The sequence below is a fragment of the Salminus brasiliensis genome, chromosome 16, assembly GCF_030463535.1.
Source record: "Salminus brasiliensis chromosome 16, fSalBra1.hap2, whole genome shotgun sequence".
In the NCBI taxonomy this organism is placed as follows: domain Eukaryota; kingdom Metazoa; phylum Chordata; class Actinopteri; order Characiformes; family Bryconidae; genus Salminus; species Salminus brasiliensis.
The window spans coordinates 6,336,956-6,362,621 of NC_132893.1; the positions used below are offsets into that span (position 1 = coordinate 6,336,956).

General features: G+C 42.1%; 1 protein-coding gene across 1 annotated transcript; it reads right to left on the reverse strand.

Moving 5' to 3' along the window:
• Positions 1-4,334: 4,334 nt before the first annotated feature.
• On the reverse strand, positions 4,335-24,252 carry zdhhc8a (zDHHC palmitoyltransferase 8a). The gene is made up of 10 exons (XM_072658778.1): positions 23,914-24,252; positions 11,686-11,807; positions 11,081-11,238; positions 10,489-10,661; positions 9,627-9,729; positions 9,414-9,505; positions 8,596-8,722; positions 8,069-8,183; positions 7,580-7,689; positions 4,335-7,291 (listed from the first exon to the last, which is right to left on the reverse strand). The coding sequence occupies exons 1-10, from the start codon at positions 24,015-24,017 to the stop codon at positions 6,299-6,301; spliced, it is 2,097 nt and encodes a 698-aa protein (XP_072514879.1). The 5' UTR covers positions 24,018-24,252; the 3' UTR covers positions 4,335-6,298.
• Positions 24,253-25,666: the final 1,414 nt, after the last annotated feature.

Below are 25,666 nucleotides of genomic sequence, written 5' to 3' on the forward strand. Positions count from 1 at the left end.
GTAATAAGTTAAATATTAGATTATAACACAGTAAGTATACAGTGTAGCATCATTTGGACTTTAGATGATGGGTACTCGGAGATGAGGGCTGCTCCATCATTAATGCTAAAGCCAACACTACGGTTGTTAGCTAGCTAATCACTCAGTGCATTTTAATATGCTGAGGGCTCCTCGTCTTGTAACCAAACGAGACCGTTTTTTTTTCACACATTTTAGCATCTTTTATGCTTTCATTTTTATTTTTTAAGTAATGTTTAACAAAAAAATTGAGCACTGTAGCTACCAGCCTTACTAATGTATCAAGAGAACTGTCAACAGCTAGCTAGTGCTAACGAGTTAGCTAGCTAGCTAGCATTAGCTAGCTCGCTATCTCCTCACTGTTCTTCATTAGCTAACATTTATCGTTAGAAATTATATTAAAATGAGTGTTTATCTTAAAGTTTATCTTACCTTCCAGCTGTTTAATTCAGACCTTTTTCTGAATTTAATGACATTAAACTGCAGGTTTGTTCAGAGGAGTTTTGGCGGGGCTTGAAATCGGCTGACACGCAGTGATTGGTTGAGAGCCGCGTCAATTTACAAACGCTTAAGAAAGAGGCGGGTCTACGGTGTTAACTGTCCAATCAAAGTCTCCAAAGGAGTTACTGGAAGTAAGATGCGCAACGGCTGAATGCATCTGCTCTGCTTTAGGCCGCCGCAGGTCAGTTACTGTTATACAGTTATTTATCAAAGGTGTCAAAAGTATTCACACTCATTACTCAGGTAGAAGTGTAGATACTAGGGTTTAATAAGACTTTTTCTAAAAACCTTAATGACTATTAAAATGTTAATGTTGAAAAATTGTGGGATGCCCTAGGCTACCAGTTGTCAGCCACATATATGCCCACTGAAAATGCATTTTAGTAATATCAAATGTATTAAAGGAGCATCTATGTGTACCACTGAGCATTAACGTGTTTCATGGAGCAGAAAATATGAGGAGTAGTTGTCTATAAGTATCGTAATGGTGCAAAAAGTCCAACTTCAGAGGCGTGTGATCAGTAACCTTTATTGGAATGTAAATGTGGGGCTTAGTCGGGACATTTCTTTTGAGTTCTCTTTCTTTTTGAGTCTCTGCCACGGACGTCTTCATACTAGGCTACATACGTCTGCTGTGTGCTTGCTGGAGTGGGACATGACGCATGCAGGTGAGATAGATTGCTTACAAACCAATAGGGTGTCAGAATGGTATATGTTTATACTTCTCATCCAACCAAAATCAGATTCACACTTTTTCATTTTTGGAATGAAAACAACCCAAAATGAGATACATTTTTCAAAATGTAAGCAGTAAAAGTAAAAACTCTGATAAGCTGATAAGATAAAGTTCTACTTAAGTAAGGTGTGTATTTTCATTTGAGTTTAATGGACTACCTATTCTATCTGGTTGACCAGTGTGACCAGCATGACCATGACATAACAACTATTCACTTCCGCCTTTAACCCATCGCAGTGAACACACACATACACACTAGTGATCAAACACATACAGTGACTGCAAGCACACGTGCCCGGAGCGGTGGGCAGCTATTGCTGCGGCGGCCGGGGAACAGAGAGGGTGAAGGGTCTTGCTCAAGGGCCCAGCTTTCCGTGGCAGCTTGCCGAGGCCAGATATAGAACCCACAACCCTTTCATCAACAGCCCGGTTGGCCATGCTGGTCAACCACACAGAGCAGCTAGTCCATCAAACTCAAACAGAAACATACTCCAGGCTGGTCATGAGCTAAGCTCGAGAGTCAAGAGTAATACTCGAGGAGCTTCAGTCAGAGTGCTATTAGCTGCAATACTGGCACTCCTAACCACTCGGACTGACTTGCATGTCAGTGATTAAAATGTGCAGCAGTTCATTCTGTGGAATTACGTTTAGGTGTATACGGATAGCAGTAGTCGTCATCAGTTGTTCCCATGAACACTAGAGGGAGCTTGTAGGGGCCGCATGCTTTAATGACATGTCACGGTCTCTGAGGATGCATTGAAGGTTTTATTGAGAGCCGACAGCAGGCAGCAGCTGAATGTCAGGCTGGATAAGTGAAGTGGAAGGGAGCCAAAGGGGTTACGTGTTACTAAAGCTTGTGGCCTTTCTTACATCATCCCTGACTGTCTGTCTATATTTATTCTGACCACCACCCAACCTGTTTTCATAGTTGCCACACATTTTCATTTCTTAAATATATAGGCTTGTATCTCCTGACCACTTGTGTAGGACAAGGGCTATACAATGCAGATTGTCAGACCATTATATTTCTCTTTCCCTGAGGAATGTCTGAAAGTAAAAGAGACTCCAGTGCCTGGGCAGCCTTCAAAGATAAAGCCTTTCTATAGTATTCACTAATTAGCCCCCCTCTCCACAAAGCCGATCTCCTCTGATTCCACTCCACACAGCTCACTGTTCTAGCGAGTCCTCTGTAGAGCTTCCACGGCACATGGCGAGATATGACCGGCATACTGAGAGTTAGTCATCAAAAGGTATTCTCTTTGGATAGATTTTAGGTCACGGCTCCGAGTTGAGATGAAAGCTGCGATGGGAGATTGCATCCGTGTTCAGGACAAGCAGGGAGAAAGTTAATTTCAAGAAAAAGCTCTGGCTCCTTGGCAGTCCAACAGCAAGGCCTAGGATAAATACTGGTCAGACTGAACTATTAAATGCTCTGACAGAGATGTAGAGGATGATAAGACTCTATTAGACAATAGCCTTTTGTCTGTAATTGGTGATGTTGGAAAAATGATCAAGCCCCACTGTAGCGCCATATGTCAGAGCGACGTTTAGGAATGAAGTTCAGCCTCTCCTGTTATCTTCCGCCAGCTGTCGGTCTATAACGAGACCATGGATAAAATCATCTTTTACCATCATTATAATATGAACAAAGGTGTGCGTCCACATAATTACGCAAAACATTAATCCCAACTAATTAACCAGCAGAGTGGGGAGTACCCTGAACTTGTCCTTAAGTAAAAGTACCGTCCTCAATTAACTATTTAAGTCCTGACTAAAGATCTTACAGAACTGTGGGAGAACTTTTTGGTACATCCATCACCTACCAGCTGCCTAGCATGCCAATAATTAACATAATAAGGTTGTGAAGTCTGTCCAGGCAGCCCTTTTCTGAGTTGATAATGTAATCAGGAAATAGCGGTCAACAATAATGTTGGAGGTCAAGTTGAGGTCTGGAAGACAAAGAAAAACTGCATTTAAAATTACTAGAAGGTCATTTGACTGCAGAAGAATTTCAGAAAGATTTAGCAGACTCCTGTGGTGGTGGTGCACTATTCTACTGTGCAGCAACACCTGCACAAATATGGCCTTCACAGAAGAGGCATCAGAAGAAAACCTTCAGTTTTCTTTCAGCATTTTGTAAACACGTTCCCTGGACTAATAAGGTTAAACGCGAACTTATGGACTGCAACAAGTATGTAGGGTAAATAGAAAGGGTTAAAAAAAAGGGTGCAGAATCTCATGAAAAGAATACCTTTCCAACTGTTAAGGGTGAAGCAATCGTGCTTTGGACTTGTGTTGCAGCCAGTGGCACAGGGAACAGTTTACTGGTAGAGAGAAGAATGGATTCAGTTAAATAGCAGCAAACTCTGGAAGGAAACATCACACTGTATAAAAGTTGAACATAAGAAAGAGAATGGTTTCTACAGCAGGATGATGAACCTCAGAACTCTGCCAGGGATTTTGGACCCCATGAAATGATATTACATTGGGCCCCACAACTCTAACAATTACTCAATTACTCTAATAATACTGCCCCCTGTCAGTCACGGGCCATTGAAATCGTCCTAACTTTTGACCTTTTGGCTATGGAATAGACCTCACACAGACGGTCAGAAAACATCAATATCATATATATATGTGTGTGTGTGTGTGTGTGTGTGTGTGTGTGTCTGAAAAAAAGGAGGAAGGGAAGGAGGAAAAGGAGGGCCACATATCATCCACAATCTGTTCCTCTCATGACCACTAGAGGGAGCACTACCCACCGACGGCCAATACACCCTAATGCATTTCCTTTCTTTCAGCCTGGAAGGCAGAACTGAACAGCTTTACTGAGATCTAAACGCAGGCAGCAGCCGTAGAGGTCACACAGGATAAACTGGGAGGTGGCAGGCCAATGGCCTAGTTTCTTGTGGCCTTACAACAATACAACTCAATACAACAAAAAAAGGCTTCTAAAAAGAGGCCTTGGCCTGGCATTCACAGGCCTAGGACCAATATAATCACTCAGACAGTGCAAAAGAATGCAATAATACTTTATTAGCTAAACGAGTTACAAAAACACAGAAAAGCATCAAACAAATTACAAAAGTTTTGATCATGTACACTATACGTACACTCTTAAAAATAAAGGTTCCTAAATGGTTCCTAAATTGGCTTGGCAGGCTGGAGAAATAAACATGAACTGATACAGGACCTACATTCAGCGGGAGGTTCTTTTGTTGCAGAAAAGATGTTTAAACTTTTAAAAGGTTTTTCCCACTCGCACATCCCTTTTACATCATGCTAAAACAGAAAAGCTACTGCTCTTTTGATCATGCACAATGCGGGGTGAGATCAAATGATGCTTGATCCTCAGGCTTTCTGAGGCCTTCTCCAGTACTGGCTCTGTCTCTCTTGGCAAAGACATGTATTCTTAGTGTTAGTAATAAGCAGCTATTTTGCAACACGCATAGCCAAAATGCTAATTAAGGACAGTTTTGTGCAGCTGGCATATTTCTATCATTTCTTCCATCAATTCAAAGTTAAAGACTATGCAAATGCATAACTTCAATATAGAGGAATGGCATGTCCACTGCCTAAATGTAGCTTTGTGCGTCATCCCACAGGAGGTCTCTTGATGTGAGCATATTGTATATTGCGTCAACTTCTCCGCCTGTGAAAAAACAATTGGCAAGTGAGATTTTAAACTACTAAAAATGTAGATCACGATGTAAGTTGCTAGCACTTTGCAGACATTTGTCTCAGAAGATAAACGTTTGACTAGCCCACTAATTAGCCAGTAAAAAGTAGGAGTATTACTGTTAGCTGGATAGCTATCTACCAAGCTAGTTAAGTATATGGCAGCTAGCACAATAGCTAGCTAACAATAAACACTTTTTGAAATCAGCTCTTTGTGTACTCTGGTAAGTGCTGTTTTTTGGCCAAGTTTTAAATATTTGACCTTAAAAGGAACCTGCTAGGTAAAAACGTTTAGGTTGAGGTTCAACAAGGAACATTTGGAAAACTTGCGCAAAAAGACATTAGGAATTCTGGAACCAAAAGAGTTGCTCGACGAATGGGGTGCCATTTAGCCCTTGGATTCATTTCCAACACTGAACCACTCAGAAAAGGTGCAATTTACTTTTGGCTTAAATTCGTAACCATGTTGAAAGTAACAGGGTTAAGCACAGAATCAGCAATCATACAGCTGTTAAGCATAGTGGTGGTAGCATCTTGCTCTGGGCTGCTTTGCAGACAGTAGAACTGGTATGTGACTCTGAATAATAGCAAAGAAAGACTACCTCAGAATTTTCCAGCCAAACCTCAAACCATCAGCTAGCCCTGACCTCAACCCTTTGCTTAAACATCAGGCCTGAGCCAAAAAAACAACATATTTAATTGAACTCTACCAATTCCGAGTGGTCAAATATGCAAGCTTTTGATGGCTACCAAAGCATCTGGTCAGGGTGTAAGTTGCTAATGCACATTTATCCAAATATTAGGTGTAAATTTGTGCCCACATTCATGTTTTAAAGATGATTCTGTCCCTTAATAAGCACAGTTCAAAGAAATTACTGAAGGTCCAATACTGCCATGAAACTTATGTCCACAATAAGTGTATGTAAACTTCCAACCACAAAAATATGTGTAAATGTAATATCAGTGGGACAAAAAAAGTTTAAATCCCCAGCCATGCTGCTTTGGAAGAAAAGGGGGAAAATTGACAAAAATAACAACTTTTAGGCTCCTTAATTTCTATGAGTGTACTCATATAAAAAAAAGGTCAAAAAAGGAAGGTGAAAAACAACATACATATTTTCATATAAAAAAAAAATTAATGACCCAACTTGAAATAGTACTGATAAAACAGTCTTATTCCTTTCAGAGCAGAATATAGGAACTGGCATATGCCTGCAGCACAATGAAGCTTATCTATCAGTCTCTCTGCGATCAGAAAATACTTAATACTGGCCTTATAATATTCTTGTGAAAAATAAGCACAATAGCAAAAAAACAAAAAATCACATTACAAGAGGCCCTCCCTCTGTCCATCGTTACGTAGAATCAGGACTCATATTTTGGGTCTGAGTCTTTCTGCTCTGAGGTAGTGATGAAGGCCAGTGCTTTGTGGGTGGTGTAGGAGGAGGTAGGCAGTGGGCCAGGCAGGGTGGAGGGTGAGCGCTGAGCCTGCCGCTCCAGGGAGCGGTAGACCGAGGGAGAGAGCGAGCGACCCTGGAGGGCTACATTAGAGCCTAAGGGTGAGGTGGAAGTCCTGGGGACGCGGCTCAGCGAGGAAGTGGAAGAGCAGGCGGGCTGAGTCCGGCTGCTGTAGCCATACGCTGCACTGCTCATAAGAAACTCCCGGGAGCCGTAGGCAGGCGGTGTGGGGCCGCGGGACGATGGCTCAGGTGGCAGGCTCCTCCGGCCAGGCGTGTCATAGACACCCACAGGATCATGGACGGGTGGCTGTGGGCGAGCCTGAGGCGGCAACAACAGCTGCTGCTGCTGTTGTTGTTTCTCGCGCTCCTCCAGCTCCTGGATGGAGCCCATGAGGCCTTTAGGGAGGTTGTCATAGTGCACGGGAGAGGACTCTCGGTGCTGGGGTGACCGTCGGCTCGCGGTCATGAAAACAGGGCTACAAGCGCGAGGGGGCAGACGCTGGGGATCAGCGGGACCCCTGCCACCCACGTCCATAGGTAGGAAGGGAGCACGGTAAGTCAGAGGGAATGCCCCTCGCTGGGCCAGCTCAGCCGGGCTGAGGAGGCTGTCGTAGGAAAGGCTGCCGGCTCGCCCACTCAGGACGCTTTGGGCAGGGCGAGAGCCTAGAGCTTCGGGGCGCTGACCAAGGATGTGGGCTCGGTCCCCTCGGCGGTGGGCGTGCTTCAGGCTGAGTGAACGGGAATTGAGGGTGAGGGAGTTCAAGGGTAGTGTGCTGGACTGCAAGAGCGAATGCACAGAGATGGGAGTCTGCTTCTCAAGCTGATCCAGACTGGACTCAGACGACTGGTCCTGGGACCTACTGGTCATCTGGAAATGGGGGTTCTCTCTCTTCCTCATCTAAATGGACAAATGTGGAAATAGGTTACCATGCCAAAACATATTCGGATGTTGTTCTGTGATGTAATTCCATGTCAGAAAGCATGCATAGACAAGCATGTGATCATTTAGGCATGAGGTTTATGTGACGCTAATTGGCGTAGTATAAGCCTCCATTACGGTTAGCTACATTACCCTATGAGCTCTAGTGCAAAACTAAAAAAGAACTTCAGACACTGAACATGTCTTGGATGATGAACTACAGTAGAGGTACAACTACATTTGCTTCATTTTAAATTGTCCACTCACCTGTTCCCTGGGGACCTGGTAATGTATTCGAGAGGGCGACTCCAAAATCTGACCAATTTTGCTCAGGTTCTGGCCGGGAGGCACTGCAGATCTGGAGTGCAGTAAGCTCTCTATGGTGGAAAAAACCCACGGTTATCAATTTATTATCATTCCGATATGAAGTCATCAGTTAATCTTACATTTAGATAAAACTAATGACCTATAGACATCACAAAACCTAAGCTGTGTCTGAAACTGTGCCCTTCTCACTATATAGTGGGATATATCAATTTTGCAGAGGTGTCCTAAAACTTAGTGCAGAATTTCCAGAATTTCCAGAAATGTGTATAAAATAGTTAAAATTTGTTAAAAATGATTAACTGCCATGCATTATTCAGATGTCCCACTGTATGGGCTCTGCCTTCGCCTCAGAACACAGTACTACAATAGACCAATGCTCTGTTGAAAGACACATTAGTTAAGGTACAATAGCAACATGGTGACGCTCACCTTCCAGTGCTGCCAGGTGGCTCTTGAGCAGAACCGGGTTGGGTTTAGGGGGCAGAGGGGGTGGAGTGTTTGGCCGTTTAAACTCAGGAACGTCCAGCACACGTGGGGACTGCTGCTGGCAGGGGACAAGCATGAAGAACATGAATGCATCCAATAGAGGTAGCAGAGCAGTAAATGGCCCTCACCACTACAATTAAGGCACCATCAAAGACACCCTGATGTCTCCTTGCTGCACTTAGAAACAAAAGCCGCTACGCAGACGGTTAATACGCACGACAAGTTCACATCCCTTGATTAAAAGCCTGAAATAGGTTCTTCACCAGCCCTTAAGGTATAATTTGAGAGACATAAAAAAGAGAGGTGGAGCATTCCTGTTAGATTAGGAGCTGGATTTCAAATGCTTCCCACACATTCCCTTTTTCAAGAGCTTATTAAATATCGGTGGTGCTCATACTCTATCATACACTATTGTGTGGTATTATATTGTAAAAGAACCGTTCTCAACATTGGATGTGGCTTTGTCTTACTTTCGTTGGGAGTGATTTGTTTTGAATCCCATTGTCCCCAACCTTCACAGGGGACATTTTGAGTGACTCCGGTTTTTGGAACGGTGGCTGTACACGGATGGGCCTTTTTCCTGGCTTTCCAGTGTATCTGACAATGAAGAGAGACAGTGAACGTAAGTAAATTATTATTCATGATGAATAGACCTCTGAAACTGTGTTATCATTCCGCAGTCGGCATCATGTCATGTTAGGAACACTTGCTCTAATCAGGATTTATTCATGGGGAATATTGTAGCATGATGGGTTAAAGGAAGAAGGTCAGGTCCCCTCTAAAGTCAGTAAGCATTAAGAGTCTCTTAAAGCCAGAGCATAGTTTCCCACCTACACCCCACAATCCTACACATTTCTGCTCTTTGATGGATAATTTAACTAAACGCAATGGAGACCACCCAGAGAAGGCTTTCTACTAGATTTTGGAATGAGGATCTGACTGCATTCAGCGACAAGAGCGCTAGTGAGGTCAATGCTGGGGGCTTTATACCCCTCTAGCACGTCTGGCATTAGGAATAGTGGCACAGGTTCATGATTATCTGCTCTAGAGAGTCCAGTACTTCTCTACAAGGACTAGACAAACTGTGTACTAATTAACTGTAGTGTTAGCTTGCTACTAGCATAGATGTAGCATTATTTATACAGCATTGCAGGCTTTTGGTTCACCTCAGATCCCACAGAAACAAACCTGTTAGACCTGGAGTTTCTAAAATGAGCCCTGATGCCGAGCAGAGAATGACACACGACTTCAGAGGTGTTCTCAGAGGACTATCTTTTAAGTCTTTCACCTTGGAGTGATGGGACTGCACAGGACAAATTCCACATTGCCACAACAACCACGTGTAAAGGGGTTCACGCCGCCTTGGAACTTTCCAGTCACCTGCAAGGAAGGCAGTCCTTTGAGTGAGTCTGACCTAATGCTGTCTGAGCAACACAAGGTTTCAGGTCAACCATCGTAGCTTTCGGTTGTAAGTGTGCATTAACAGTTAACAGCATCTGACCTGTTCGTTTGTGGTTCGTCCTCTGGCCACCAGCACCAGATGGAAGCAAGCCAAACCAACAACAGGAATGAAGAAAAGGCCTGTCACACTCATGACAGCCAGGCTGAACCAGTGCAGTCAAGCAACAACCTTTTTAAAGGGATACCTCAGCCAATGTTAACGCAGCTATGGTGAATCATAGGTTGGCTAGTACCTCTAACGCATGGAAAACCAGAGGTTTGATTCTCTGTCCAGGCAAAAACTCCTGGACCATGGACAGACTTCCAGTGCATCACAGGTCTACCATTGTGGACAGAATGTCTGCTAAAAACATAACTGTCGATGCATGAAAGCTAATAATTTTACATTCTATACCAGTGGTCGTGAGTTCGAAACTCGAGCCATGCCATCAGTGGCCGGAGTCCCTGGGAACACAACTGGCCGTGTCTCATCACTCCGCTCATCACTCTAAAAGAGATTTTAGCAGGCACAGCTGGAGTGGCGGAGCTGTGAACCAGATGTTTTCCTCAGAAAGTGGGGAATTGCCCCTAGTGCCGGGAACATTGCTAGTGCTAAGGGGAGCTAAAACAGGTGGGTTAATTGGCAGTACCAGATTTTGAAAAAAAGGGGCTAACAAAAGTTAGCATTTCTGCCTAGACTGCTTCTTTAATGAGGTACAACATAGGACAGCCAATCAGAACAGAGCTCATTTACATATATCAGTCTTAAAAGTACAGTAACAAAATATAATTTAATTCTAAGGGATAAAGAGAGGTTTGGGCACTGTTATGTAAGACGGAATTACGGCTGGTTTAGGTTTATAAATCCACACAAACACAACATCACTGGACCTCGGTGGGGGGGGAGGGTACTTTAAGGATACGTGACGGCTGCACGCAGCGCCCACAGGTCTTCCAGGTGCTGCAGAACGTACAGTAGACCTCCAGAGAAAACGGCCACCATGTGCACGGTGAGAGACAGCAGGAACAGGAAGAAAAAACGGTAGTTCCGTCTCCCGATGCAGTTGTTCACCCATGGGCAGTGGTGGTCAAAGTCCTGAGAACAGTTTATTTAGCGTGTGTATTGTACAATGGTCGAGTGCTCAAAGTCTTAACAGTAGCATTACTGCAATTCACAGTAAAAAACATTTGATCTGGTGCCACCACAAGTATGAAAGAGCATTTCCAGTGAGTTTCAGTCATGCCCTGCATTGCTAATACAGGAAAACAGCAGGCCGCTCCGGGAAGTTTTAAGCAGCAGGATTTTTTTCTCATTAGAGAATTGAATGAACGGCAGACAATGCATAATACTCTGCTGGCCACCTAAATACGGCTGACTGTATGCAGATTTCATCTGAGAGGGGACAAAACGATCAGGGCAAAGGGGATTAACCTGCTTTTTTCTCTCCCTCTCTGGCACATACACAGGCACAGACACATCCTCCCCTCCCCCTCACTCGCCCACTCCTCCCTCACCTCCACACAGTGGTCGCACACACTGCAGTGGGAGCAGCGGGGAGGTCTGTAGAAGTGGCAGGAGGCGCACCACTTCATCCGAACCTGGATGCCCCGCACCTCCACGTTCTTATAGAGAGGAGCGCGGAAGTCGTCGTCCTTGTCTTCGTCCTCGTTAGCTGCAAGAGAAACAACACCCTCTTTTCTTTTTTTTGCATTTGCCTTCCGTGCAGTTAGTCTGAATACCCATTCATTAACTTTTACAGATCCTTAAACATGTAGTGAGAATGCACATCCCTAGCTTACAACCTATTAGTCACCATAACATATAGCATATATGCTACATATGAGTTAAGAAGAAAGCTGTATATTTTGTTAAAGTAACACTAGACAACCTTCGTAAAATAAGCAGTAGAAAATTTTAGCAGTACACGTTCAGATACAGAAATTGTGCCATAGAGTGCATAGAGTTTAATTAGAGGATATTTGAACGGTGATCAGTGAATTACAACTATTCTCATACAAATATTATACCTGATTGCACATAACCGCTTCACACAGGTCAGTATTTACTTGTACATTTCATCTGTCATCTCATGTACAGCTCTAACAGGTAGGATACTGACCCCTCGGGAGCACACCAGCATCCATGAATGTTGCCATGGTGAAATTGGCCATGACAAAGAGGAAAGTGACAGCAACGCATGGTGGGAAAGCAAGAGACACATTCTCAGCCAGCCAAGGACACCTGGAAGACATGGGAAGAAAGGTCAAGGTCAAGTCTAAAGTCATGTTTACATTTCCTGGAAGGCCTCAGAAGGTGTTCCTCAGGAGCTACTGCAGTGTAGGAGCAATCATGGATTCGTTGCTTCGGGAAGGTTTTATTCAGTCTTTTAGAACTTCTTTTGATCAGATAATGTTGAAAGATTGCTAGCCGTGGAGCCATGCCTTACTGAGACTTTTCATCTAGCCCTATAGCCTGTGGGTACTGTATTGCTTCACACTAAAGATGAAAGTGTGGAAAAATCAGAAAAATAGAGATTAGTTGAGGGGATGAATCAAACCAGGAGGAGATTAAATGGAGAGGTAATCATGTTTCCACTGGACACCTGATTCGGGTGGTAAATCGGGCACACACTATTTCAGCAATCAGACACATTGGGATTGTGTAGGTCTTCTGGTACGAATTCTATATAAAGGTTTTTTAAATGATAGGTTTATGGAAACCCGCCTTTAGTTGAAATTGTGGTCCAATTTCTGGTGGTTCAAGACTAATTCTAAGAGCCATCAGGATGGCTGATATGGTGATATGTGATCGTTATCATGGTAATCAATGAATCATGAATACCAATGTTCATCATGATGATCAATTAATCACATTACACTTTTCTGAATATATCATAGGTATCATCTAGTCCAGTGTGATAACTTATTTAATCACAATATTGTCCTGTTAATATTAGAATGTAGAATGTACTTGCTCTCCCCAAAGGAGTGCAGCATTGGCCTCAGCATCAGGAGATGGCAGGTTTGATACCTAGTAATGCCACAGTCATCTAAGGCCACAAATCCCAGGGAGCATGATTGTCCTTGCTCTCTGGGGAGGGTGGGCCATCACTCAGCATGATCCTAGCCAGTGCTGGTGTCTATTAATTAAGTGGTCGTGATCTTTTGCATTGGGGTAGTATAGTGGTATAACATGCACAGTGCCTTTAAATAAAAGTGGAGTATTTAAACAACAACCAGTACATGATATCCTAGTGTACTTGTCTTTGTTAGGGCACATTTTATCTTCGATTAGCTTGGCATTATATTTTTGCTACTTCGCCCCCCCCTAACTCCTACTGTGGCAAAGAAGTGGAAAAAAGGTTTGGCCACCACATCAACCATCGCAGAGATCTTCAGGCTCTTCCCGTGCCTGCAGACTGACTGATGTCTGCAGTAATGGGGGTCAGTAGGAGGGGCTCAGGGAGAGGCTCTCCCTAAAGGAATGTCTGTGCCATGCCAGCTGCAGTTCCATATAATCCCCAGATTACCGAATCAGGATCACGGACCACTCCGCCGGCCGCTTATCAGCGGACTGCTGAATCCGTATGCAATAAAAAAAAGAAACATTGCTGGTCTATGCAAGGACATGGCAGCACCCGGTGAGAGCCATCAAAATACATTTATTATTTAAAAAAATGACAAATACAATCTGGCAACAAAATTCCATATGAACTCAAATCTCGCATCTCATCACCCTGATGACATGTTGACAGTACGTGCAATGCTGAGGAATAATCATTTTCTCCACAGGCCTTCTCATCTATGGATTTAGATTCTTCCTGGCATCTGGGGAATAAACAAGACAGGGCAGAATGGGACGACAATACCAAAGCTCATGAATCCTCATAAATGTTGAAATCTGACTAATGTTGTTTATCTCTCTAGACATTATTTATTGCAGAGGCTTGTGTTCACAAGTACGCAAACACTGGCACGGTGCCACAGACTTCTCTTTTGTCCAAGGGCTTATAAATTCCTATTGAATTCCGATTAGTGCTAGTTCAGTCTTTGCACTAAGGAGGTATTGTCGAGGAGTTTTTGGCCAAGCAGAATGCGGACATCATCAGATTTCCTGGCTTTATGTTTTCCCTTTGGCATGTGGTACTTCAGTGATGCTATGCCATGCTATAATCGTCTTTTATCTGAATTGTATTCTATTGTACCGATGTTTTCAGGGATCACTTCAGTATGAATGTTTATTTGATTTTACAGTGCTGTGAAAAAGTTTTTGCACCCTTCTCGATTTTCTCTTTAGCAAAGTAAAAAACATGGAACATTAGCCAAAAAAATCACACTACGTCTATTAGCCTAAATTAGTATTGTAAAATGCAAATCAAGAATGTTCCCCTTAACATGAATTACTTGTTGCAGGACCTTTAGCAGCAAAAACGGCAGCCAAGATTTCCTATAATTTGTAATCAGAGTTTCACGTCATTGTGGAGCAGTTTGAGCACAATCTTCTTAGCAGAACTGTTCATATTTTCAAAGGAGAACTTCCATTCTCGTTTACTGGTAGATATTTGAGTAACTGTTGGTGATCTGATTTTTTAGCCAAAATATCCAATCAGCTGATATTTCTTTGAATTAGTGTTTGCAAGTTAAGCATCACAGCAGCTCTGTGCAAGGCTCCTCGGCCACAGGAAGCCGCAGTTCCTTGTTTAGCCACTACAGAGATGCAGAAACCCTTTACCCTGTACTCCGCGCTGCGCGCTGTGTCGCTAGCCGATTTGCGGATCAGGTATCATTAAACAATAAAGAGTCAACGTTGGGAGGGGTTTTTGAATATGACAGTCATGTCTTGTTAGGCAGGAGGGTTGTTCAGTGGGGATTAGCTTACATTAGCTAGCCAGATAGACACCTGCTTGAAACTATAAAACTCAGGATGTCTTAATGCTGGTTAATGCCTGGTTTTGTGGCAGATAAACAAACTGTCAAGGCTGGCTACCCAAAGTCACCCACATGCTGGCATTTCTATTCATATATTCGTATTTATATATATTGCGGGCACACCATTGCACTACCACCACCATGTTTGAATGGTGGTATGATGCTCCTACTGAAATGCAGTATTAGTTTCACAGACATAATGAGTCTTGTGTTTTATAAAAAGTCATTTTTTTTCCATAGAACGCTAACCCAAAAGACTTGCAGGCGTAAATCAATTGTTAATATTTCTTTTAGTTAGCAGTGTTTGCTGTCTTGCTGCTCCTCCATGAATGCCAACTTTTCCCAGTCCCATTCCTTGGGTGTTCTCCTGGAATCTTTGGTGACTTTCTCAATGATTTGCTGCTGCACTCTTGGGGTTATACTGACAGACCAGCAACTCCTGGGAAAATAACCAATGTTCCTAGGGTTCCCAATTTGTAGATCATGGCCCTCACTGTGGTTGAGTGATATCTTTAGAAATGTATCAGTCCCTTTGCAGACTGATACATCCCAGCCAACATACGTATGTTGGGCTCACATGGGTGGGTTCCAGGTGGGAATGAGCTTTGAGTGGGTTTGTACATGTTTTTTCACTGGGACTCTGTTGGGCTTCCCAAATGGGCCTCATTGTTACAGCCCACCTTAATCTCACTTGGGTTCTATCTAGGCACTGCATGCACTGAGAAAACCCTAATTGGGCCCATGTTTAATCTCTCCTGGTCCCATAACTGACCTTGACTGGTGAGCATCCATATGTGGGGCCAACGTGGAACCCAAGGTTCTTAGGTGGGCTACCCATGCAGGTCCCACATGGACATGTTAGCTGGGACCCACGCAGCTTTTTTCATTCATCTCTTCTGAGTTTTCGTTTGAACACTCATTCAGCGGGGCCCGGCTGCATTCAAGCCCTGCTGTGTTCAATTGTCCGAATCTCATTAACAATTAAATCTGGTTCATTTGTTGCTTGAGAAACTGAGGGACAGTTAATTTTTCACACGAGTGGTTTCCATGTTGGATTACTTAACTAAATTAAATCATTTTAAAAAGGTGTTTAGTGTCTTAAAGGTGTATTTTCTTGATAAGATTACATTGTGTTTAAAGATGCCAAAGGCATTCACTGTGAAAAACATGCAATAACAGAGAACATCCCCCTTTTACTAGGCACTGTATTCTAGACCGCAACAAATTATGCCGCTCACATAATATGGGTCATTCCATGAACAGGAGGTGCCATTCAGTAGAAAAATTCTGAGGACAAAAGCCCCTTTCCCTTTAAGAACCTGATTTCTTATCAAAGGATTACTCTGGATGCCTCCACAAGACCTGACCAACATTGATTTCTGGCCATCTGGAGCGCGGGGAGAGTTCATTATGCTGCAGCCCACACAGACAAGCTCCAATTCCTAATGAAACAGCCAAGTACTTCTCAATCTAAGCTGCCGTCGCTGTCTGTGCGGAGGCCTGGCTGGAGAAGCCCACGCAGAAAAAAAAAACATTATCAATAATGTCCTAATGATTTATATAATGCTATAATGCAGCTCACTGCTTCCTAGAAAATCTTTCTGGTGCTTGTGCTTTTAAACTAGATGGAACTTTTTTTTAAAGCAACAATATGTAGAATTTTTTGCCTTAAAATTGTGTTGAAGGTCCACTGACTGTAATTAAAAGAATGGCTACTCCATCATTCCCACTCTGCGCAAAACTGCACTGTGTAACTTTGGTGAAGCAGGCAGGACAATACTTGTCGTATACATGTAATATTACTCTATCGCATCAGTTCACATGCTTTTTTACCATTCAGTGACGGTTCAGCATCTCTCTAAGCTTGTGTAAAGTGTGTCCTTTAGTAGTGGCTCAAAGCATGAATTTCACTTCCCGACTGCAACAAGAAACCAATTCTTACATGATGCTGCTTTACGTAATCTACTAACAAGACAACAGACAGTCCCATTGTGCTTTTAAAGAGATTTATTGAATCATATTTATACATATTTCTCTTTACCCCCCTTCACTGGAGTTATGAGGCTAATGTGGCTAACAAGCAATGGCTAGCAATGAATAGCAGCCCACAGATAGGGCAACCATCTAAACCTTCTCTCAGTTCTAATAAAAAGGATACGTAGAAAGGATAAAGCACTGGACACTGTTCTCCCATCATCACATGAGCCATGCTAGTTAGCCATCATGTTCTTTGATCATAACAATTGTCTCATTGCAGATTAGACTTTGTCCATTGTTTAATAATTAATTGCACCAGTCTTTCTCATTTTCACCACTGAAGGTAATTCTATCATTAGGGATGTCCAATCCAATTTGGATGTCCAAACCTATTCAGGCATATTTTATTTGAACCGGCCCAATTAAGATCCAATCCTTTGTTTTTACCGCTGTGTTCAATGCATCTGACATCTAGGCACAGTTAACAGATACTGCTCTATTGTAACAGAACAGTCTGCAGTGTGGAAATAGTTATCCAATTTATTTATATAGAACCTTTCACAATCAATGTTCCGTCAGATCCTTGAGAGGAACCAATATTTAAAAGGGGAACCCATACATTAGTATAGTGAAAAACAGAACATCTCCAAAACATCAGGCAGATCCTGTGGTGCTTTTCTGGTTTGCAGTGGTCAGTGCCTACCAAACGTGCGCCAAAGAATGACAACCTTGGGTCATGGGCAACTAAGGCCCCACCTCACAACTTACAGGATCTGCTGCTTCTGCCTTGGTGCCAGATAGCACAGGGCGCCTTCAGGGGTCTTATAGCATCTCTACGTTGAATGGTCAGATCTGTTGTGGCGGAACACAGCGGGACCTAATCGATATTAGGCAGGTGGTGCTAATGTTAGGGCTGATCATGTACGTATCAATGACATCTAGTCAAAACATGGTGACACTTGCATCTCTGTTAACCAATATAAATATGTCTGTCAAACCGGCCGCAAGCCATGGTGCTGGATCTGTTCGCTGACTGTGCTTGTATCATTGATCAAGAGCAAGCATAGTTTAATTTAAAAGGGCAGCCTAGTCCTTTATATTGAATACACTGAAATTAGTTCATCAGATAAATGAGACTGAGATAAGATGCAGGCTACCACCACAGTGGGACTATTAAGGACAGATCCATTTCGACCCAAACAAAAGCCGTCAGGCCCAACATTAATTCTGCATGCTGGAGGATTGATGGTGGCTCCTAAAGAGCAGATGGACTCCAGTGCTCTCAGTAGCCGTATTAGCATTGCCACTAAGCAATCTATCTCTGTGGCAAGGCATTGAGATTAATATAATAAATAAGCTCCTTTTAAAACAGTGCTTTACATCAGCTTGTCACTGCAGGCTGGGAAGCTGCTGTGAGCAACAGAAAGGCTGTACTGTAAACCTGGAGATGGATAGGAAGCATCTGAATTGGCATTTCTTTGGCTGAACATGCCACAGGGTGAGCGTAGTGTTATGTAGAAAAAGGGCAAACATGGGCAAAATTCAGGCCTTGAGATGCCTGCGATTAGTGTTCCTAGTTTTGATAGGTACTTTTCTATTCATGCTTAGAGACTGCAGTGTTTCATACAGTGCTTTATATTACTTAAAGACTCAACATGGTCTGAGTGGTTGGATCCATTGTAATTTTCAGCACAGCTGAAAGTTAGACTTCACTCAGAATGGTGTAATAAAGATAAAACCTCCAGTGACATCCACCTTTGATGAGAGAGGTCAACAGAGAGAGGCCAGACTGGATGGAGCTGACAGAAAGGCTACCGTAACTCAGATAACCACTCTATACAACTGTGCTGAGCAGTAATACAGCTCAGAATGCACAACACCATGTACAACCTTGAGGTGGATGGGCTACAACAGCAGAAAAGCACTTTAGGTTCCACTTCTTACAGACAGGACAAAACTGAGTTCATGAACATGGCAATGAGTTTAGTTTAGTCACCACATCAGAATCCAGGATCCAATCTTTGAGAACTAGGCCAATCTGGTCCTAAACCCGTCAGACACTCTTGAAAGCTTCATTAATTAAATCCAGTGTGGTTTTTTTAGGAGTATTAGGAGTATTTGAAACGTCTCAATGTTAAGAACTGTTGTCAAAGAAAGTATGTAAAGGCTGTTCACTATACAACATGTGTACAACATGAGTACAAACCTCTGTAAGGACAAGTATTGGGACACCTGCTTATTCAAGAAGAGCAACAAGAGCATTAGTGAGGTCAGGATGTTGGATGAGCACCAGCCTACCTCATCCTCAACTCCCCAACTCATCCCAAAAGTACAGGATGGAGCACCATCCATCATTGCAGAGAACACAGTTCTTCAGAGCTGTATACCCCTCTAGCCTACATCAGACGATAGGTTCATGTTTGTAGTCCTATTCTACTGACAGTACTTTTCTACCAGTACTAGACAAGCTGTGTGTGTGCATTTGCACATCTGTCTCAGCAATGGGTGAAACCTAAAGTAGCTGAATGCATTCATTATAAGAGGTGTCCGCAAACATCTGGTGAATTTGTTCATAAATTTGGTCTGTAGTTTTAGAAAATGTCAGCTTTGGTTTGATTAAAATGAATCCCGTTTAGTGTGGTTCATTAGAATAAGTGTGAACACTGCCTTTCAAACAAGCAGACGGAGACCACCTGAGTAGGTGGGTCTTGGTCTGTTACTAACCAAACTCTGGGGCAGTTTGTTTGAAGTAAGAAACCAATACGAATCAAACGAATCAAGTCTAAACAAACCAAACCCAGGACATGGTGTCGCAAAATGGTTGCTGTATAAGCAAGGGTGAGTGCCCACGTTTCTGTGCTTTATCTTCCTCTGCCTGATGCCATGTGCAGCCCCCTCTGTCAAAGGTGCATCATACATCCCCTAATTTTGGTTTAATTGCAAATGTCAACATAAACAGGAAGTTAACCAGAATTTATCATTTTGTTGCTTGGTCCAGATTAAAAGAAATGAGCTACAAGTGTGAACACACCCTAAAAGTCCAAATTGTTTAGGTAACACTGGAAAGAAATGAGCAATTTTATTAATTTTACTGCATCTATGACCCTTTACAAACGACATAGAGATGGTATATTGAATGAATGGGTAAGAGTATTGGCAGTATCAGCAGTTTACATATCCATATTCCATATCGTTGCACCCTATCGTATTTATTCACTGAATCAAATCACAAATTGTGAATCACTGTGAGATTCTCTGTGAGATTGTGACACAGTGAATCATTCCTAACAACTCATAATCAAATTAAATCAAAAATCAGCAACTGCATTAATGTAATACAGGAAACACTAACAGATGGTAGCAGCAGAGCTCACGTCATTACTGCTTCAGCCTTTCTATTATGGGATACAGATAAGGAACACCCAGCCCTTCATTGTACTCCAGCTGATCGGTGAAAGGCCATTAACAGAAGTAGCAATTGATGCACAATGCTTTCGCAACTATATTAAATCATTGCTGTCCATGTTTCCTGCTGACCTTTTCAACAAACGAACTGGCCAAATCAAAATCCTCCAGTTGTAGTACAGCAGGGGGTGAGGAATTGGGAGCTGGAAACACACCTTGCTGAAACACACCAACTGAACTGAGTCGATGACCGAACTGTAAAGTAACCTGGTCTTCCAGAAATGGAGTTCACTCATATCTTTAATACCTCAGGTCTAGGCTATTGGTTCATTGTCCTGTGCCCTTTTTGGTGTAGTGTCATGGGTAACAACACTGCTTTCCCCATGGCACAATCGGGTTATATTTTCCAGCTGGCCAAACACACCACACTGCAACAATAAGAGTCCTTGGGCAGGACTCCTATATCCACATTTTCCTACCTCAGGAAAATACCTCAAGTTATTTTGCCCCTGATCTGATCCGAGTCTCTAAATGTATAAATGAGTATCAGCCCATACCGATCTGATCTTTGTGTGTGTATAAATAATACAGCCACACAGTTCAAACAGCATGTGCTGCTAATAAATACTTTTTAGTATTAGTTTCTATACTGAAACATTCTGGACTGACTGATTTAGTTTAGTACAGACCTTTAAAAAATGAATTAGTATAGTTAATATTAATATATAGTATATTAATATCTTATAATCCAGTCAGACTCTCCTCCCTGACCAATCAGCTCCCAGCTCCTTTACAACACTGCAGTCAGGTCACTTCCTGTGTGTGTGTGTAGTGGTACACACTCTGGACTGATATATGTTGTTGTTGGTCTACTGGTGTGAAACAGCTGGTTTATAGTGGGTGAATGTGCTGTGTGTGTGACTGGGGTTTTTATAGCGTATATGTGTGATTAGCATTAGCAAGCAAACAGAGAAAGACATGTGGTTCTCCCGCTGGTAAAACAGAGCGTTTCAGTGAGAGTTCTATAAAGGTTCAGATATAACGGTCTGTTTTCCACAATCATATTCCACTATAAAATAGCTCTACACTGCAGACTCTACACTCTTTTATTTACCTTCTGAGAACGGCCGCACTGCTGCATGTGTTCAGTCAAGTTCTTCCCATCGATATGACCTATTTAGCGGCTATGCCCAAGCGCAACCGAATGTTTTCATGTGTTTCTCATGATCATTTTTTTTCTCACGGGCATCATTTAATCTGAGCTTACTGTTCATATTTGCTTGAGTGTTACAAAACTCTAAATTGCAATTAAAAAAAAAAGTCAACTCATTTACCATATATTTTATTTATACATTTATACATTTATTTATTTATAAATTTAGGACAGAGGGCATACTCTGTATTAATACCCCTGAAGAATCATTGGATGAGCAGGTGTCTTCAAACCTTTGGACATATAGCGTATGATCTCTAGTCTAAACCCTATACCAACCACATGGGTCAGGGGTTCAAGCTCTCGGGCCATTCGCTATTTGCCTATTAGATTCCACTCTCCCCCCACTTCCCCCTCTCCAGATGGGAAATCAAAGAGAACTGTGCACAAATCCTAATCCCCAACTTCCCATCTGCTGGAGCCATCCCACCAATATCCAACATCGGCGTTTGCGGGTGCCACAGCAGGAAAGGCTGCACAGAAACTGGGACAAATATGGCAGGAAAGGTCAGAGAGCAGTGGGCTCGGCACAGTTCCTTTGCTTATGGGTTTTCCCCACATTGCAGGGTGTTATAGGAGGTGGACTAACCCTAATGCACGAGCCACAAGAGTAATGTTGTTCTGTCACCACTTGCAATCAAAGGCAAAAGTTTGCTACCCCTGGTCAATTATAGGGGTTGATGTTTTTCTATGTGAAATTAATGCAAGCTGAGCTGTAAAATGTGCACAAAAGACCATATAGGATCCTTAGTGATGCAACAGCCATTCATTGCCAGGGGTTCAAGAGAGCTCTTTTTGGGTAGGTAGGATCCCAGTCCCCAATCAATCAACATAATGCTAGCTAGTGTAAACTGAAGTTCTACTTTGCTGCTTTTGCTAGTTTTCTGCTGGTTGATTTTATAAGTACCATGTGTGTACTGCTCTGAAAGCCATGTAAAAGCTATATTTGAATAAAAAAATTATACAATGATTTAAACTTGGAAAAATGTGTCAATTTTTTTTTATAAAGATTAACAATTATGTTAATCAATAAATTAAATTAATTGTGACTGCCCCAGTCTCATACAAGACCTGTGTCCTAAAAAAAGTGTACGGTACTGTAGCAGTGCGTTTTGAAAAAAACTGATCCTGTTTATCTGGATGTAATCAGTCACTGCCTCGGTCCACTGGCCTAGTTTCTGTAGAGGAGTTCAAATATGAACATGGAAAACAGCCTAATGTCATGAAACACAGATTTACATTCAATATTTAATCACTGACTTCATATCCATACTTGTACTGGTTATGTTATGTACTTCACTCACACCTATCAACTATCATTGGTCCTGGAGTACCAGTGCCCTCATGATCTAATTAAAGAGCCCTTCTTTTGGTCTTGGAACAGAGGAAACACTACAAAAAATCCAATGTACTGTTCCTTCAGAACCAGGCCTGAGTACCACTGAACTGCTTTACTACCCCGTAAGGCAATAAGCATGGCCACTGGCTAAGGTTAGTCCACCAGAAAGTTACCTTAACCCTGCTTCCTTCCCTAAATATAGGACAAACATATTCTTCTACTACATGTCATTTATGAAATCCCTACTTTCCTTTTTTAGTTCCATTTTTTCTCAAAGCAACAAATTATATAACCAAGTTATATAGCAACAAATATGGCTGCATTTCAAACCTACCTACCTACCTATATTCCATGTTGGTCTCCACGACAAAATGCTTCGGCACCCCTGCTGTAAAGTGTCCAGTGCTACATTTCGCAGACTGAATGGATCTATAGGTGGAAGGCAGATCTTACTACAATCATTGATTAGTTAAATACATATTTGGACCACCACTCCAAAGCTTACCCCACACTGAACCTGACTAGGTAAGAGATTTGTCTATTAGAGTATTAAAATAGTGACAACCAGCAAACCACATCATCTCGGAAAGTATCTAAAAACCGATTTAGTTTGGCTATGTTTCTTAATAGTGGTGGTGACAGAAAGCAGGGGGTCTACAATGCAAATACAGTAATTTCACCCATGTTCCAAAACTGCAACGGTTGGTTGGTTGGTGTGGTGCAACGGCTAACACCACTACCTGCCACTGAGCTCCCACACCATGTGGAAGACTGGGGTTCGATTCCTGGTCTGGGTGACTATGCTGTGCTACACCAATAAGAGTCCTTGGGCAAGTCTCCTAACACTACACTGACCCACCTCTGTAATACGAGTAACCCTGGAAGCTAAATGCCATAAATGTAAACTATTAAATAAATACACAACAAACTAAATGACCAGTGAAGCTACATTTTGTTACATGTAATGGTGGCATTAGTGGTAAATCTGAACGCTAGGATCCCTTTTTGCCGCATAACGCCTCTGCCATGAATGGTTTTTTATAATTCTATTAGTTTTAGACCAAAATATTAAATTCAAACTAATGTACAACAGTGTCTCGGACATCAGAAAACATATTCTTTATGTAATAAATATCTGTGAGGGAACTATTTTGAGGTATTAAACTCTTCGGATGTCTGGTCCCCATCATCACCACTGTGAACCATCTCTCTAGAGTGTCTCTAGAGCAGAGATATAGAGCATTCCCTACCAAACCCATCCTGAATGACTTCAGCAAATAGACTTATTTATCACTACACTTCAGAGAATGATTCATTAGGACGTTCTGACAGACTGATGAAAACCCCCTTTAACTGGAGGGGGCGTAGGACTTCCAGGTGGTCCCGTTAAAGCTGGGCACTTTACGTCATTAGAGAGTGGGCCTGAAAAGTTTTGGAGCCCACAGTTGTCTAAGTTCTCATCACAGGCAGTAATCGCTGACTTACGTAAAAGCAAAGAAGAGCGTGGAGGATCCGGCCAGCAGACCCGCAGCGATGGACACGGGGAGGTAGGCTCCTGCTTTCACCCTCTCTCCGGAGCTGCTGGGCATGCTGCTGCCGTTTCAGCCCGACACACACAGCGCCTTCACAGCACACACCACGGAACATAATCCTGCACGGTGCAGAAGTTCAAGTTCAAGTCAAACGGCCGAGGAGAGGTCCTGGGAACGGGCCAGAAAAAGAAAACATGCCCGGTGGAGTCCTGCTGTCCGGAGAGCCAAATCCATGTTCTGCGGATGAAGTAGAAAGGGGCGGGGTCTCCGAATAGATGGGCGGGACGTTGAGGTGTGGGCGTGGTTTCGCGAGGGGACAATAACAACAGCAGTACAAAAAAAAAAAAATCATTCTTTAAACAGGGCAACTTTAATTTAATAAATTACTTTATTACAAAATTAAATAAATACACTAAATAATTAGCTTTTATTATTGCACCACCAACATATATGTCCAAAATTATTACCATTTTAATAATGTTTTAAACATCACTACTTTGCTCCTTTGGTCTTGTCCCCAGCCCAGACTTTAATACTTCTCTGCTCTAATAAAATGATGTAAGTGATAAGTGCTTTATACCTTACAAACTTCAAAAGACACAGCATGTGTTGTGCAGCATGTTTATGTCATAATCATGGAAACAAAGACTGACAGGGAAGGACATGTTAGCCATGAGAGAAGTGAGATTTTGATGTAATTTAATCATCATTTAATCATTTAATTTAATATTTCTTCTAATCATGCAGTAGAATTGTTTAGCGTATTTATTTCATTATGCTTTCTTCCCCTGAAAGAAGTGATCATTGTCATTACCACATCATTAGCTACCTACATAAAACTGATTGTGACGGTAATGACACCTGATCATGGTAATGACAGGTTTTCAGTTTCACCATCAGTATCTTTTTAAACATTTTTCTGTACATGTGAAACAATAAAGTATGCAATATGCAATAATGTATGCATGCATAGTGTATGTATAGTGTGTGTATAATGGGTGTAAAGTATGTGTATAGTGGAAGGTAATGTGTATATAATCTGTTTTTCTATTTTGTAAATATCTGTTTTTACTACCGTTACGGATGATGCACCAATAATTTTCACTCACCTTTACATGTGCGTAATGTGACGTAACAATAACATGATTTGATTTTTTGATGGTTTAAAATTATATCTATACAACTAAATCTAGAAAGCATTAATGAGTGAAATGCATTAAAACTTCCTAAAACTCATTTTCAATGTTTTTCAGTCAATATGGCTATAAGACATAAGACAGTGAGAGCTGTAGAGAATACAGAAAAATAGGAAAAAGTAAGTGAACCCTTTGGAATAACCTGGATTTCTTAAGAAAATAAATATTCTATATAAACTACTTTAAGCTACTTAAAGAATTTCCATACTTGCAAGGAATTAACTTAACAAATAATACACCTGAAGATGAAATAATCTAGGGATATTAAAGGAATCTCTCGCTGCTGAGACAAGTCATCCTTTTTATATTAACATTAAAGATGTTACCAATACTTATTAGCTAATATTATTAGTGGAGAAAGCATAAAGAAGCATGGCTTTGTTAGCGCCCAACAACTACAAGCAGGGACGGGTAAAGGATGTAATAAACACTGGAAACATCATTGGTAAGAATTATCATAGAAAGGCTAACCTGTCCTAATATTGAGGGTTCCCTACAAAAATATCAAGC